This window comes from Coenobita brevimanus, chromosome 51, assembly GCF_032717465.1.
Source record: "Coenobita brevimanus isolate Jiangsu-jjx chromosome 51, ASM3271746v2, whole genome shotgun sequence".
NCBI classification, from domain to species: Eukaryota; Metazoa; Arthropoda; class Malacostraca; order Decapoda; family Coenobitidae; genus Coenobita; species Coenobita brevimanus.
The window spans coordinates 42,646,425-42,660,904 of NC_137004.1; the positions used below are offsets into that span (position 1 = coordinate 42,646,425).

At 40.3% G+C, this 14,480-nt stretch overlaps 1 protein-coding gene across 1 annotated transcript in view; it reads left to right on the forward strand.

Annotated features, from left to right (window-relative positions):
* kz (putative ATP-dependent RNA helicase kurz) overlaps nucleotides 1-13,415 on the forward strand; it is a 50,777-nt gene extending 37,362 nt beyond the window's left edge. The window contains exons 14-21 of the mRNA XM_080272643.1: nucleotides 1,371-1,521; nucleotides 1,737-1,857; nucleotides 3,329-3,444; nucleotides 5,523-5,638; nucleotides 7,316-7,453; nucleotides 8,116-8,284; nucleotides 8,916-9,013; nucleotides 13,309-13,415. Coding sequence (XP_080128769.1) covers nucleotides 1,371-1,521; nucleotides 1,737-1,857; nucleotides 3,329-3,444; nucleotides 5,523-5,638; nucleotides 7,316-7,453; nucleotides 8,116-8,284; nucleotides 8,916-9,013; nucleotides 13,309-13,415 — 1,016 coding nt within the window. The remainder of the gene's footprint in view (nucleotides 1-1,370; nucleotides 1,522-1,736; nucleotides 1,858-3,328; nucleotides 3,445-5,522; nucleotides 5,639-7,315; nucleotides 7,454-8,115; nucleotides 8,285-8,915; nucleotides 9,014-13,308) is intronic.
* The last annotated feature ends 1,065 nt before the right edge of the window (nucleotides 13,416-14,480 follow it).

The window sequence follows — 14,480 nt, forward strand, 5'->3', positions numbered from 1 at the left end:
ACAGGGATGTGTCATGTCTCCATGGTTGTTCAATCTGTACATGGATGGGGTAATAAAAGAGGTACAAGGTAGGGTAGTGGATGTTGGAGTGGCCCTGGTGAGAGAGGGGAGTGTTTGGAAACTCCCTGTACTGTTGTTTGCAGATGAAACTGTGTTGTTGAGCGAAGACGAAGGGGAGCTGCAAGGCTTGGTGGATGAGTTTGGGAGAGTGTGTAAGAAACGGAATCTAAAGGTGAATGTAGGGAAGAGTAAAGTGATGGTCTTTGAGAGAGGTGAAGTCAGTGAATGTACAGCGAGGTTGGATGGTGAGGAATTGGAAAATGTGAGTACATTTAAGTACTTGGGTAGTGTGATGAGTAAGGATGGAGGTTTGGAGGGTGAAGTGCTTGAAAGGGTACAGCAGGTAAGAAAGGTTGCTGGTTCCTTGAAGGCAGTGATAAGAAACAGGGAAGTGAGCATGGAAGTGAAAAAGTTACTACATGACAGTATTGTGATAACAACTCTAACATATGGAAGTAAGGCTTGGACATTGTTGGAAGGACACAAGTCAAGAGTGAGAGCAGTGGAAGTGAGTTATTTCAGAGGAGCCTGTGGAGTCACATGGAGAGATACGCTGAAAAATGAGGCTATAAAGGAGCGTTGTGGTGTGGATGTGGATGTGATAGGAAGCGTTAGGAGGAATACACTGAGGTGGTTCGGCCATGTGGAGAGGATGGAGGGTGAAAGACTGACGAAGAGCGTGTATGTGAGTGAGGTGGAGGGGGGGGAGAGGGAGGGGTAGGCCGAGGATGAGATGGAGGGATGGGGAGGAGAGGTATATGAGAGAGGGGGGTGTGAGTTGGGAGCAGGGCCGTGAAATGGCGGGGGACAGGGCGACATGGAGGCAATTTGTTTGTGGCCACCCTGAATGGGATTGAGGCATCTGGCAATAGATAGATAGATAGATATGCTTTAACATATCCTAGTGTCCTGTGTTTGTATTAGTATTGGAACCAAGAGCGTTAAACATGAAATCAGCTTGAGATGCAACTGCCAGTTAAGAATGACGGGTGGGGTGGGTGGGTAGGGGTATGGGGGAGGGTCAGGAGCTGGGGTAGTAGTGGGTGGAGTTCATTTTGTCCCCCCCCTTACCTTTTCCCTTGGTATACAGGGGTAGGACAGGGGCACCCCTGGGCAGAAGTTAGTTATCTTGAGTGTACATATTTCTAATGTTTTCAGAGGTCCCTCCCAGTAGTCTTAAAAAATCAGTAGTCCGAAAGACCCTCGGTCCGCTGCCATTTGGATTACAGGACTTTTGCTGTACAAAACTGTTTAAAAATGCAAGCACACCGCTGTGCTACTTTTTCTATTATAAATTTTCCTTCCACCAGCGTTACGCAAGAGGTGGCAGAAAGTAAGGGAGACCTGGTTGGGACAAGGCAACTTACGAGGTCTGGGGGATGTGATGGTACTGCTGAGAGGGGTTGGGGCTGCGGAGTACCAGAAAGGTGACAGAGACTGGTGTGTCAAGAATGGACTCAGGTCAGGATACCAGATACTGTAGTGTTTAATGATAGTTTTATGTCAGCATGAAGTTTCTTCCCAGTTTGTAGGGTAGGTGGTTGCTAATCCTTCATGCATCATTTTTCATATTTTGTGTGGTTCACTGTAGCTCTTTCATTTCTAGGAGCATATTGATAAGAATGATATACAGTATTGGCTTTTTTTTAATACAAATTATCACTGGTTTTCCACAGACACAAGGCAGTAACTGAGATTCGAAAGTTACGTAGGCAGTTGACCAACGAGATCAATCTCATCATTCCATCATGCAGTCTTATTCTAGATCCTCAGATGCCACCTCCCACAGATGAACAGGTAAATTTTCCATACACATTTTTCAGTTTAACTATTTGTAGTCATCATACCTCATGAGGAATCTAATGCACCACTATTAACATCAGCATACTATTTGTTTTTTGTTAATTGGTCAGCACACCATATGTTTTTTAGTTAATTGGTAAAGATATGATTGGATGATATACTGTATATCATATGCATGACATCTGTTATGCTGTATGCAGCAGATTTCCAGTTTCAACAGCCTATAGTTATTAAGACAGTCATCTATTGCCAGATGCCATCAAGTGCTTAAAATTCTGTTAGTATTATCATCATCATCTACACCTTGCTTCATCTAGGGAGCCACTTCTTCAGCATACTTTGTCTTAGTATACCTCTTTTACTTCTTCAGTAACACTCTGTCCTCTTCCCTGTCTTCCACTGATGTACTACTCCATTCTTTTCTTCCACAGCTTTTTTTATTCCCACAGTCATTCTTCTAACATATAATTTTGTGTGTACAGTCTTTGGCTGTGTCCATATCACCTTAGAATTTACCTCTTTATCCACTCTGTGCAGGCGGGTCCAATTATATGAGCATCTGCTAAACAAGAAACTGATGATATGAGAATGGGCAACTTAGTCCCAAATTTGGTGGTATGAGCACAAAAATCCAAAGTTGTGAGAAAATGATTTGGCACAAATGGAAAATTCCTATATTTTTCCCATGAGTCATGTATTCCATTATATGAGTTTTCAGTACCTGAGCACCCCTTTATTAACATGTCCCACATGTGCAATGGTACCCGCCTGTATTGCCACATGTCAGTCTTGAAACACTTTCTTCATACTAAAGTCGTCATAAATTGTTTTGTATTCTAATAAGAAGGTGTGATGTATGTAGAATCAGAATGTGTAATATTTGAACTTTATCAAGATAAATTGGTGGGCAGAGCTTTCAGCTAGCCATAACTTCAACCAGTCTGTCTTTGAACAGCTGTGAAGAAAGAGGGATTAGGGTTGTCTGATCACCAGGCTTTCACTGGTTATAATATGCATATTGAGAGGGTAAGTACACGTATGCTCATGGGTATTTAATGTTAATATTTTTAGCCAGACTCTTACTACTTTTCTTCAGGGTGTCCTCTAAAAGTAATAAAATTGACTGGTGCCAGTCAGTGTAAGACTAAATGGATGTCCTGAGGCATCAGCTTATTATGGAATACTTGTTAACCCCTGCTTCCTCCAGACTTTTGTGTTAAGATTTTGAGACTATCATTTGTAGTATTTGGGTCAGAAACAAATTCCATGAACCCTTTCAGTACCTGATTTCTTTCCCTAGGCTGAATAAAATCATCTGAAGGAAGCAAAAATTAGTATAGTCATCAAATGGATGGCTTAAGAGGGTCCTGTTGAATGGAGGGGTTAAGAGGGTCCTGTTGAATGATTTTACTGTACATTTACTTTGGCCTTTGAGTGCTCTTATTCATTATGTGCTGCTTGTCAGGCAAGGCTGCTGAGACAGGTGGTGCTTGCAGGCTCAGTAGATCATGTAGCGAGACGAGTAGATAACACAGAACTGAAAACAGCGGAGGATAAGGCTAAGTGGCGGCATGCTTACAGGTATGTTAGTAAGCATGGATCAAACCCATGTTGTTTCTTTTTCCATTAAATTTCCTTTCAGAGTTACAATTGTATGAAAGTTGCAGCAATAATAGCAGTTTGTATTACAGTACCCCTTCAGGGTGTATGAGCCAGTTGCAGCATGCCCGTATTAGATGATGCAATTGAAAAAAATTCATTGCCTAACGATTTATTGTATATCGAGTCATTTAAGGTATGAGTTCAATGGGTATACATTTTTGGCCAAGGGTCACCCATCCAGCAAAGTCTAATAAGAAGCTTCCAGCTTACCTAACTGGATTTCACTTCACAGCATATCACTTGTTGCTTACTACCAAAAACGTTTCCAACTCACCTATAATGGTAGTTACTGTATTTTACATCACTGTGTTTCACTTGCCGCTTGAATTCCAGCATCACACTATTGTTCCATCTTTGAAATTAACATACCTGATAGTGATGAGTCCAAATGCCATCTTGGAACCAGTGATTGTAGATTTGTGTGAGGTTGATCATATAAGCAAAATAGCATATATCAACCAGTGAGGCTTCATATAGGATCATAATCATCATATAAGTCAAAATTCTATTGTATATCAAAAAGAAGGTCCTAACTTCGTCATGTTGTAAGCAATTCATTGCATACTGGATCATAATATAATGAGGGTCTGCTGCACAAGACTACTGTAATCCAAATCAGTTAAGAGTATGGAACCAGCTGACCCATAAATGTTCTAGACTACAGTAGTTGTCACGGGACTTGTACACCTTGAAAGGGGTAATATTGTATGTTATGGGCATTGCCATTAATATCACATGAACTGGGCATCCATTGATACACTTAGGAAAATAGAAAGTTGGTTTAGCTTTCTTAATACTAATTCACTGTTTGTGATCTGTATGATCCATATTGTGTACCACTCAGTTTGGCAGTAGAACTTGCCCTCTCAGTCACTGTCGAAGACTCGGGGAGGCCATTATGAAATTAACAGAGATATATGAAGATGCTGTTTGATACAGCTAATTGTTCTATCAGTTGAATATTAATGATATTAGGTAATTAGAGAGGAATTTGGGGAGGTATTATGGATCTACTGTGAAGCTGACTGGTGAAAGTTATGCCTCAGTAAATTTACATATTACAAAAGGATTGTGAATAGAGTAAAATGATGGTTTTACATGCAAATACTGTACCACAGCTATGAACCACTTGCATCAGGAAACCCAGCACCGTGCCACCTGTCAATGACCACATGAACATAAAAGGCTCTCAGTTGTTCACTTTCTCACAAGATCTAACCCTTTATTGTAACTCCTTGCTTACAGCACACCCAGAAAAAGAGAGAGAGAAAAAAAAAAATAATAATAATTATAATAATAATAATTAATAGTCTGCACATGACAGACCATAAAACACTTCCCCTCCCTTATAGCCCAGTGGTGTATGGATTATTAATACTGCTGCAAATAGAACTATGCCCTACTTTGCTCTCACTGTAAGAGAGCTCCTCATCTGTCTATCTATCTATAGCCCGACGCCCTAATCCCGCAAAGGGTGGCCGCAGACAAAACGCCTCATACCACATCATATTCATTCCAAACATCACATTCATACAACTCAGGCATTCCTTTTGTGTGACCGCTTCAAAAGATATTTAGAAGTCAGAGTACTCGGTTGAGGTGGTTGGATATCTGTAATATGAGTTCATGTCTGTTTTAAGGTTCCTGCCACAGCAACGACATTGAGCCAACAAATTTACTTCCCTATTTAAATACCATTGAAGGTCATAGTCTTCTGAGTCCATTCGAAGTAGACCAAGCAGTGTAATTTTGTGTCTTTATTACTTTGAGTCATAGCTAGTAATTGTTGTATTTTCATTGGTAATAATGTCCTTTGAGTAGAATTAGACATATAATCCTAAGTTTTGCTTATACTGTATTGCCAGCATGTCATTTATCTGTACTTCTTAAGAAAGGACAGATGAACGAATCTTTTCATGAGTTTTTTTAAGGAACTGTAAACTTGTACTAATTAGAACAGTAGTTAAAGGGTTCAGCAAATGCCTCTTCAAATCTAGGACACAGGAAATGGAAGAACCAGTGTTTCTTGGTGCCTCAAGTGTGCTGCGATCAGATATGCCACAGTGGGTTGTCTACCAGGAGGTGCAAGAGACCCATAAGATGATTATGAGGAGTGAGTATGCAATAATTTTTCACTTGTAGCACCTTGCTGTACTTCAGAAGTATTTCCTAGTGCAGTTATTATGGCTTTGTAAATGGAAAGATGTAAGCATATGCTAAAGAAATGCTGTGCATCCCTCTTCTCAGTATTTTATTCATACATAATAATGCAGCTTCACTTGATATAAAGGAGCATTGTGGTGTGGATGTGGATGTGATAGGAAGTGTTACGAGGAACACACTGAGGTGTTTTGGTCGTGTTGAGAGGATGGAGGGTGAAAGACTGACGAAGAGAGTGTATGTGAGTGAGGTGGAGGGAGGAAGAGGGAGGGGGAGGCCGAGGATGAGATGGAGGGATGGGGTGGAGAGGTATATGAGAGAGGGGGGTGTGAGTTGGGAGCAGGGCAGTTAAATGGCGGGGGACAGGACGACGTGGAGGCGATTTGTTTGTGGCCTCGCTAAATGGGATTGAGGCGTCTGGCAATAGATAGATAGATAGATAGATAGACTTGATTTGTGGTGATTATATATGTAGTAGTTTGATTGCTTGCATTACTTCCCCTAATTTTATGGTATTGGAGTACAGTTAATGACACAACATATCTGGGTTACAACAGTGGACTTAATAAGCAAATCAGAGCTATAATGGGTTATAGTAGCAGCAACTTTAAATCTACTGGTAATACCTTGGTGAGACATACTAGCCCAGGAAATTTTTTTGTGGAATAGGTTTGTATTCACAGTTTAAGAATTTAAAAAAACACTGTATAGATGTGAGAGTGAGACTAAGAGTATATGGAGATATATATAGATTGACTGTGGCAAAAATTCGTCCAGGAGTAGTAGAAAACATATGATGTTTTGGTACTGAATGGGGTTAATGAGATATCTGTATGAGAATGTGTAAAATAAGAATATTTAAAGTCTATCTATCTATCTATTGCCAGATGCCATAATCCCGTAAGGGGTGGCCATTTGACTTTAAGTTATTTGTTTTATGGGGAGGGGCACTAACCCTCCACCAACCCACTTGTTGATACGTAGGGAGCACGTATGGTTTGGTTATATTGTTACCACCCAGCGTTGTAAATGGTTTCATGGCTTACGGAAAACCATATGGCTTGTCACTCAATGTAAAACCACCCGTAAAGGAAAGAAAAGCAATAAGAAGTGACAGGAAAGATGGGAGAAATACGAAGCGAGGAGGGCAGGCACAGAAAAAGAATGATAAAGGCTAAGGAAGAAATAGGCGGGATATGTAAAGTGACTTTCATAGTTTGTTTGTGAGTATTTAACTTCTTGAATCTGATGACCTGCCCACCTTCACCCCTCCTCTTTTTTTTTTTATTGCTCATGTAATGCCACTCAAGGATGAGTGAGGCTGGTCATTCTCATCTTAAATGTCAGGACCAACTTGCCTAGCCCCGGGCTCCTATGCTTCTCATGGGGAACGTAGGGTTGGATGATGGATGGACGGATGGATTCCCCCCCCCCCCAGTATACGGGACATTTTTAGCAGTGAAGGGAGAAATAAATGTGTATGTGACCTTGCCAGCAAGATAAATCTAAGCTGAATAAAAGTTGCTTAGCGAACGCAACGATATTAAATCACTGGATTGAAGGAGTTAAGTTTGGCTGGACCCTCATTCTTTTACTGATAATTGATAGTAAAGCATTACTTCATTTACAGATGTGACAGCTATTGAACCTGAGTGGTTAGCAGTATTCGCCCCAAATATGTGCACCTTCTCTCCACCACTAGAGATGCCAGAGCCTCGTTATGATGCTGATGGTGACAGAATGGTGTGCCACAGGAAAACCAGTTTTGGTAATTATTGAAAATGTCATTCATGTACATTTTGTACAGTATTATATTACCCTTTCTTATTTTCAAATGCAGTATTGCAACTACGGTGTATGTGTTACTCTTCATAATATTTTAGTCACAAGTTCTTGCTGATTTGCATAATGTTCACATGGAAATAATGCCTGTATAGTAAGTGAGCTGTATACTCCAGAGTAAAGCTTCAGCACACATATGGTGGTATTAGGCATGATGCAGTGTGTGGGTATGTGTTTTCACTGTGAACACAGCCATCATGTTAGAGCAGTCATGACTGACTGAAAAGAAAATGGAGGTAAATGATTATTGCTTTAATAGTAAACCCCTCTACATATTTCCATAGTTTCTTTGCTAAAAAGATTTTTTATTTTTATTTCTATTATATAAGCTAATGTCCATAGGAAATCCAAGAAGAGGCATGGCATTTGGAATGATAACTAAGTAACTTGCAGACAACAGCAGTGTTTTTGTGTACTGTACCCTTCATTATGTATTTTGTGTGTGTGTGTGTGTGTGTGTGTGTGTGTGTGTATTTGTACTGACTGACAAATGAGCACACAGTTGAAATTAATACCTGAAAGACTGCTGTTGCTCCCGTGAGCCTAATGTAAGGTACAGCTTCAGATTTAGATAATTTTATCCATTAGGTGCGGCATGCTGGGAGCTGCCAGAGGTTGAGGTGGAGTTTCCTGAGAGTCGTGACCTGTATCGTTGGTTTGCATACCACCTACTGCTTGGTCACATCTGCAAACCTCTCCGCCCTTTTGTCGAGCATCTCCATGAACCTAGGACTCTTGTTAACCCAGTTGCCATCAGGTAGAGAAGTCATTTTAATTGCACAGCATGCATCGCACAAACAGAGTGCCTAAAGTCATATATTGTGTCATGGGTTGTAGCAAGAGTATATTTACTCTGTATCAGAATCACCATCATTGTCATGTAAGGTGAAACAGATTGGTGAAATAGATGGATGTTTGGAAAATGTTGGTATGAATTAGCAATGGCATCATATTCTGTTGTTTCCCATGGATACTTCAGGTTCTAGGGTCACAATACCAAAAACTTATGGAAAATAAAGCTGATTACATTAATGAAAAAAGCATTAACCTATTTACTGCTAGGGTTTTTTTTCTGTTCCATGATGTCATCTCTCTGTAGCCATTTTGTGTACTACATTGCTTGCAGAAGTATTACCCCATCAGTGCAGAGACATATTTGTTCATGCTACCATCTGATGATTTTTTAAAAATTTAGGACAGACCAATAGTACTATAGAGATTGATAAAGGCATATCTAACACCTCCTGTTCAAAAAGTCTCTCGAAAGCAGAATAAGATTATCTTGTGGTGACAGTGCTAGAATTTGAAATACCTGTTTATCACCACAGTCAGATGATTATGAGAGGATAATATATGGTAATACATACAACGTAACTTCAACTTAACAGGTTCCGGGAACAGCGTGAAAACTTGCTGAGGGCACTGATGAGTCGCAGTGCCACTAACCTGACGTGCCTCACACAAATATGGCAGGAGGATCCCAAGTGTGAGTTTTATTATTTTGTGTGTTGCATGCAGGCCTAATGTTTCATGACAGGTAGTTATGATCATATCTCTTGTTTTATGTTGCACTGTAATGTCAGTACCAGTTCCTGTTGGCATTTCTGTGGTGTCTAACAAATAACATTGTAAACTGAAATTTTATGAATTGGCTGGCCATTCTGAATGAACGTGAATAATGAGGAATGGTATAGAAGAAGAGGGTGGAGCAGTATGTTGGTGAGAGAGAAGGAAAAGGAAGAGGGTTGTTTGAGAGAGAGAGAGAGAGAGAAAGAGGTACTGTAGGATGACGAAGTGGTTTAGGGGCAATTCTGTATGTTCATCTCATTTGGAGGGTTCTTATGAGGGAGCAAGGCATCAAAGATCATCATCATCATCATCATTATTATCATCATCATCATCTGGACCTCCTTTCCCACCCTAGGGAAGGGTAAGGAGTAGCAGCTTCCAGACAGCCCAGATTTGCCCAGTCCAATGGGCCACACTTCCATTCACTCACCCTTCAAGCACCTGGAATCCTGGCTCTATCTGATACATCAAAAACATTCACGAAATTCTGTAGCCTCACATAAACGTATCCGATAGAGTCAGTCCAGACGCTGCGACGTTTAAAAGGGGTGCCAAATCCCTGATCATGCGCTTCTTCTCAAAATATTTTCCAGCCAGTTCAATCTCTTGTCACTCCCCTAGCCTCACCAACTTCCAAACCTCACTTCCTCACATACTCATCCATCATATCCCTCCAGCTTCTCCTTGACTTGTGTCCTTCCAGCAACATCCAAACTTCACTTCCATACGTTAGAGTTGGTAGCACAATACTGTCATGTAGTAACTTTTTCACTTCCATGCTCACTTCCCTGCTTCTTATCACTGCTTTCAAGGAACCAGCAACCTTTCTTCCCTGCTGTACCCTTTCAAGCACTTCACCCTCCAAACCTCCATCCTTAGTCATCACACTACCCAAGTACTTAAACGTTCTCACATTTTCCAATTCCTCACCATCCAGCCTCGTTGTACATTCACTGACTACAGTTCTCTCAAAGACTATCACTTTACTCTTCCCTACATTCACCTTTAGATTCCGTTTCTTACACACTCTCCCAAACTCATTCACCAAGCTTTGCAGCTCCCCTTCGTCTTCACTCAACAACACAGTATCATCTGCAAACAACAGTACAGGGAGTTTCCAAACACTCCCCCCTCTCACTAGGGCCACTCCAACATCCACTACCCTACCTTGTACCTCTTTTATTACCCCATCCATGTACAGATTGAATTAAATATATATATATATACAGTACAATCCCAGTTAACCGGGCGGCTTGGGGAATTCACCTTCCCGGTTACAGATTTTTCCCGTAGTTCTGATATTCAAATCTATACAAAGGCGATAATTATCACAGCAGTAAATACAATTCAGGTACTCACCACTCACATCAGAGGGCACACTAAGAGATTCCACCTGAAAAATTGCCTCGTAAACACACACCATGGTCATAATGCACGTGCATGCAATGCCTTGCAGTACCGGTACTGCAAAATGCACAAGTCCATTCTGTTAACTACCGAATAATTTCTTGTATGTACTGTACTGTACTCATGTGGAAAACTAAAGAAATAAAATCCTGAATATTTATTGGTAAATTATCACGACACCTGTGTCCCCACATCAACTTTGTTTACGATCCCGGCCCCAACTGACCGCCACCATTCCGCCACTGTTTTGCACCAAGCTGTTAACTACCGAAGTATTCGTTGTATATACTGTACTCATAAAAGTGGAAAAATAAAGAAATAAAATCTTGATCATTTATTGGTGAACTGATGTTAAGACTGCACTGTAGAATTATCACACCTGTGCCCCCACAAAAGTTTTGTTTACGGTCCCGGCCCCGACTGACCTCCATCATTCCACCCTTCACCTGCCACCAATCAGCTGTTTTGCACAAAATAAAATACATGATGTACTTATGAAGTGCAAGCATATATATGTTTTTTTCTTCCAACAAAATAAACCTTCATTCCTATTAACATTTTTTTTTTTTCATCTCTGCCAGCACACATGCGTTCTAAGATGAATTTATGTGGTGCAAGTTAGAGTCGGTCCGTTAGGAAGAAAAACACCAGCGTTTTGCTGATTTGCTCTCTCCCGAGATGTCTGGCTTCCAAAATCCATGCCTGTCTTTGAAACGATTTAACCATCCAACACTGAAATCACGTTAGACTTCTGTATTCATTTTATTGTGAAACTCTCTTGCTTTTTCTTGGTTAAGAGGACCAGAAATAGGTGCTCCCCTAGATCTTTCTAAGCAAAACCACTCGAACGATGAAGAGTATGCCTTTTTTCAATGGACTTACTTGTCTCGCTTTTCATGAAAAATTCATTGAGCTTGGATGCTTGGGTCTTGATATAAATCGTTGGATTTCCTACATTATATTCGGTCATCAGTGTTTTATAATGTTTGCCTTTTTCAAGTCTATTGCATATGTCCAGCTTCTGTTTCAAGGTAGGCACGACACGCTTACGTTTAGTTTGCTCTTTGGGCATTATGGAATGTTGAAATTACCATCCATCAGAGCAACACAACAGCAAGAGAGCTTGTTTACTGTCTGGTGGTAAAAAGCAGACTGGTGATTTGTGGAAATTGTGGAGGGTGTGGAGGATGACTGAATTCAAGTAGGGGAAAGAGGGAGGAGGAGGGCTGGTTAAGAGGATTTACTAGGGATTTACATTAGCCAGAAATGCCTTCACCTCGCTTAGTCCGACTTCACCCAGCCTCGCGTGACACGATAAAACGGCGGTTTGGCGGTCCATTCAAAATGGCGCACAGTTATAACTTACTGACATTTTTACCAGCCCTTGAATTTTCCCGTTTTTCTGAGTATTCCGTTTGTCTGGATACCGGATAGCAGGGATTGTACTGTATAATGGACTAATTGGGGCCCAAGCCATTCCGAAAAGCAAAATGCTGATAAAAGCGACATCCGGACTTCCCCCTGCTAACCCAGACTTTTTCCAATATACCAGACAGTAGCCTGGATTGCACCAACTTCTTTTTTTCATTAGCACTGTTGCTTCATTACTTGTTATTCAGCTCATATCCAGCAATCTGCATCCTCAAGGTCCTGACCCTCTCCAGCGCCCATCATCAGGGTCACAACAATCACCCAGTGCCCATCATCAAGGTCACAGCAGCCTCTCAATGCCCATCATCAAGGTCACAGCAGCCTCTCAGTGCCCATCATCAGGGTCATGACAGTCACCCAAAGCCCATCATCAAGGTCACAACCTTCCTAAAAATCTTCATCCTCCACCATCCCCCTGCCTAAGCAGGACTGAGATCAGACAATCCAGGCCACTTCTGGCTTTCTTGGACTTTTCCTGATAAACTGTATATGAATTTATTCCGGTAGGCTTCTCAAGTCTGATAAAAGTGAACTCCGGTATTTTTAAATCTGTTATATCGAGATTTTACTGTACAGGTATTGGAAAGCCGTTGTTCATCATGAGTTTGTGCCACGTGGTCAGACAGTCAATAGTTTTCCTTGGATGTCCTAAAGCGTTTGAGGGAGGCATTGTGAAGGAAGAGGCTTGAGGTGTGGACACACAACCTGGATGCTGTATCATGACAATGGTCATGCGTCGCTCCTTATCGTTGACATTTTGGTGAAGCATGAGATGGCTATCATTCTCCTGCTGCCTTACTCTCCAGTTTTGGCCCCAGCAGGTGGACTCCCTCCCCTCCTCCCAGTTAAAACCCACCCTGAAAGATCACTCATTTCAGACAACAGAAGGGATTGCAGAAAATTTGCTATGAGAACTGCGCACCATCCCTGAAAACAAGTTTCAGGACGTGTTCCAGAACTTGAAAAAAAGTGTTGGGAACGTTGTATGAACATTGAAGTGGAGTGTTTTGAATGAGATAGGGTAGATTAAATCGTAAGAAAACAATAAATATGTTTTTTTGATTTTTGAATTTCTTTTTGGACAGACCTCTTATACTGCACAATAATTTGGGAGATAAATTAAAACGGAGCTTTATGTGCAGGTAAAACTTTTGTATTTAATTTATAATTTTGCACATTTGTAGCGATGTATTTGATTTATAATTTTGCACATTTGTAGCGATGTAAATTTTTTAGATTTATGACATTCATGACAATGATTGAAATCACTGTTTTATCATAAATAATTTTTGACATGCTTTTTTTCAGTCATTGATGATAATGATGTTAGGTCATGCATTGATTTTATCCTTTTTTCTTCCTCTCTGTCATCAGATCTACAAAGAGAGTACCTTCAGTGGCTTCAAAACAAGGAATTGAAAGGTGAGGTATTGAGGATATGGCCACCCCTTCATAAAAATCCAGAAATGGACTGGACCTGATAATACTCATGTCTGTGTACTAGTCACTATTTCTTAACCTTTTGAGATAACAATGATGCTTTTTTGTGTCATTTTAAGATCCATCCATCCATCCATCATCCAATCCTACATTGCCCCATGAGAAGCGTAGGAGTCCTGGGGTAGGCAGTTGGCCCCGACATTTAAAATGAGAGTGACCAGCCTCACTCTTCCCTGAATGGCATTACATGAGCAATCAACCCCAACCATCCCTTGGATATAAACCTTCACCGGCTCAATCCGATTGGAGCGCAGTAACTACCCACTAAACCACCAGGCGCCAAAATTTGGTTACTTTTGTAAAACATTCACCATAAATTGCATTTGTGGCATAATAGAGACTTGGGCATGACATCATGGAATGTTTGCTCTGTGCATGGTGGGCAGTAGTTTTGTAGGTTTGCAAGGGTTAAACCAGATTTATACAGTATGTATATCTTTATTAGTTTTTTTTTTTTTTACCAAAAATTTTTCTATGGCAAGGTACAAAATTTTTGGTTTTCATCTAACTTCTACTCATCATTATGGCATTTTATTTTCTTTGTTTTCCTTTTTTGAACTTATTACAATAAAGGACAACAATTAAGCTTCAAAATAACACCACAACCATCATCGTATTGCAGAAAGTGTATTTTCACTAACTGATGAAAGAAAAAGATCGCGAAGTGAATATGAGGCCTAGAATCATAAGAAGTTGTGCATCTTTTTCCTTTCGCTTTATCGCACAATAAAATGCAGAAATACCCATAATCAATATAGTACATAATTGTAAAAGTAATTGATTGTAGTTTTGCATGGTTTAAACCAAATTCATATATCTTTATTATTTTTTTTTTCCAAATATTGTTCTACGGCAAAATATAAAATTTTTGGTCTTTGCCAAACTTCAGCTTGTCATTTTGACTTTTTATTTTCTTTGTTTTCCCTTTTTGAACTTACTTTGATAAAGTACAACTATTCAGCTTTAAAATAACACCAGAATCAACATTCTATTATGAAAAGCTTATTTACGCAGTGATCAAAGATAAATATTGCCGCACAATGTGG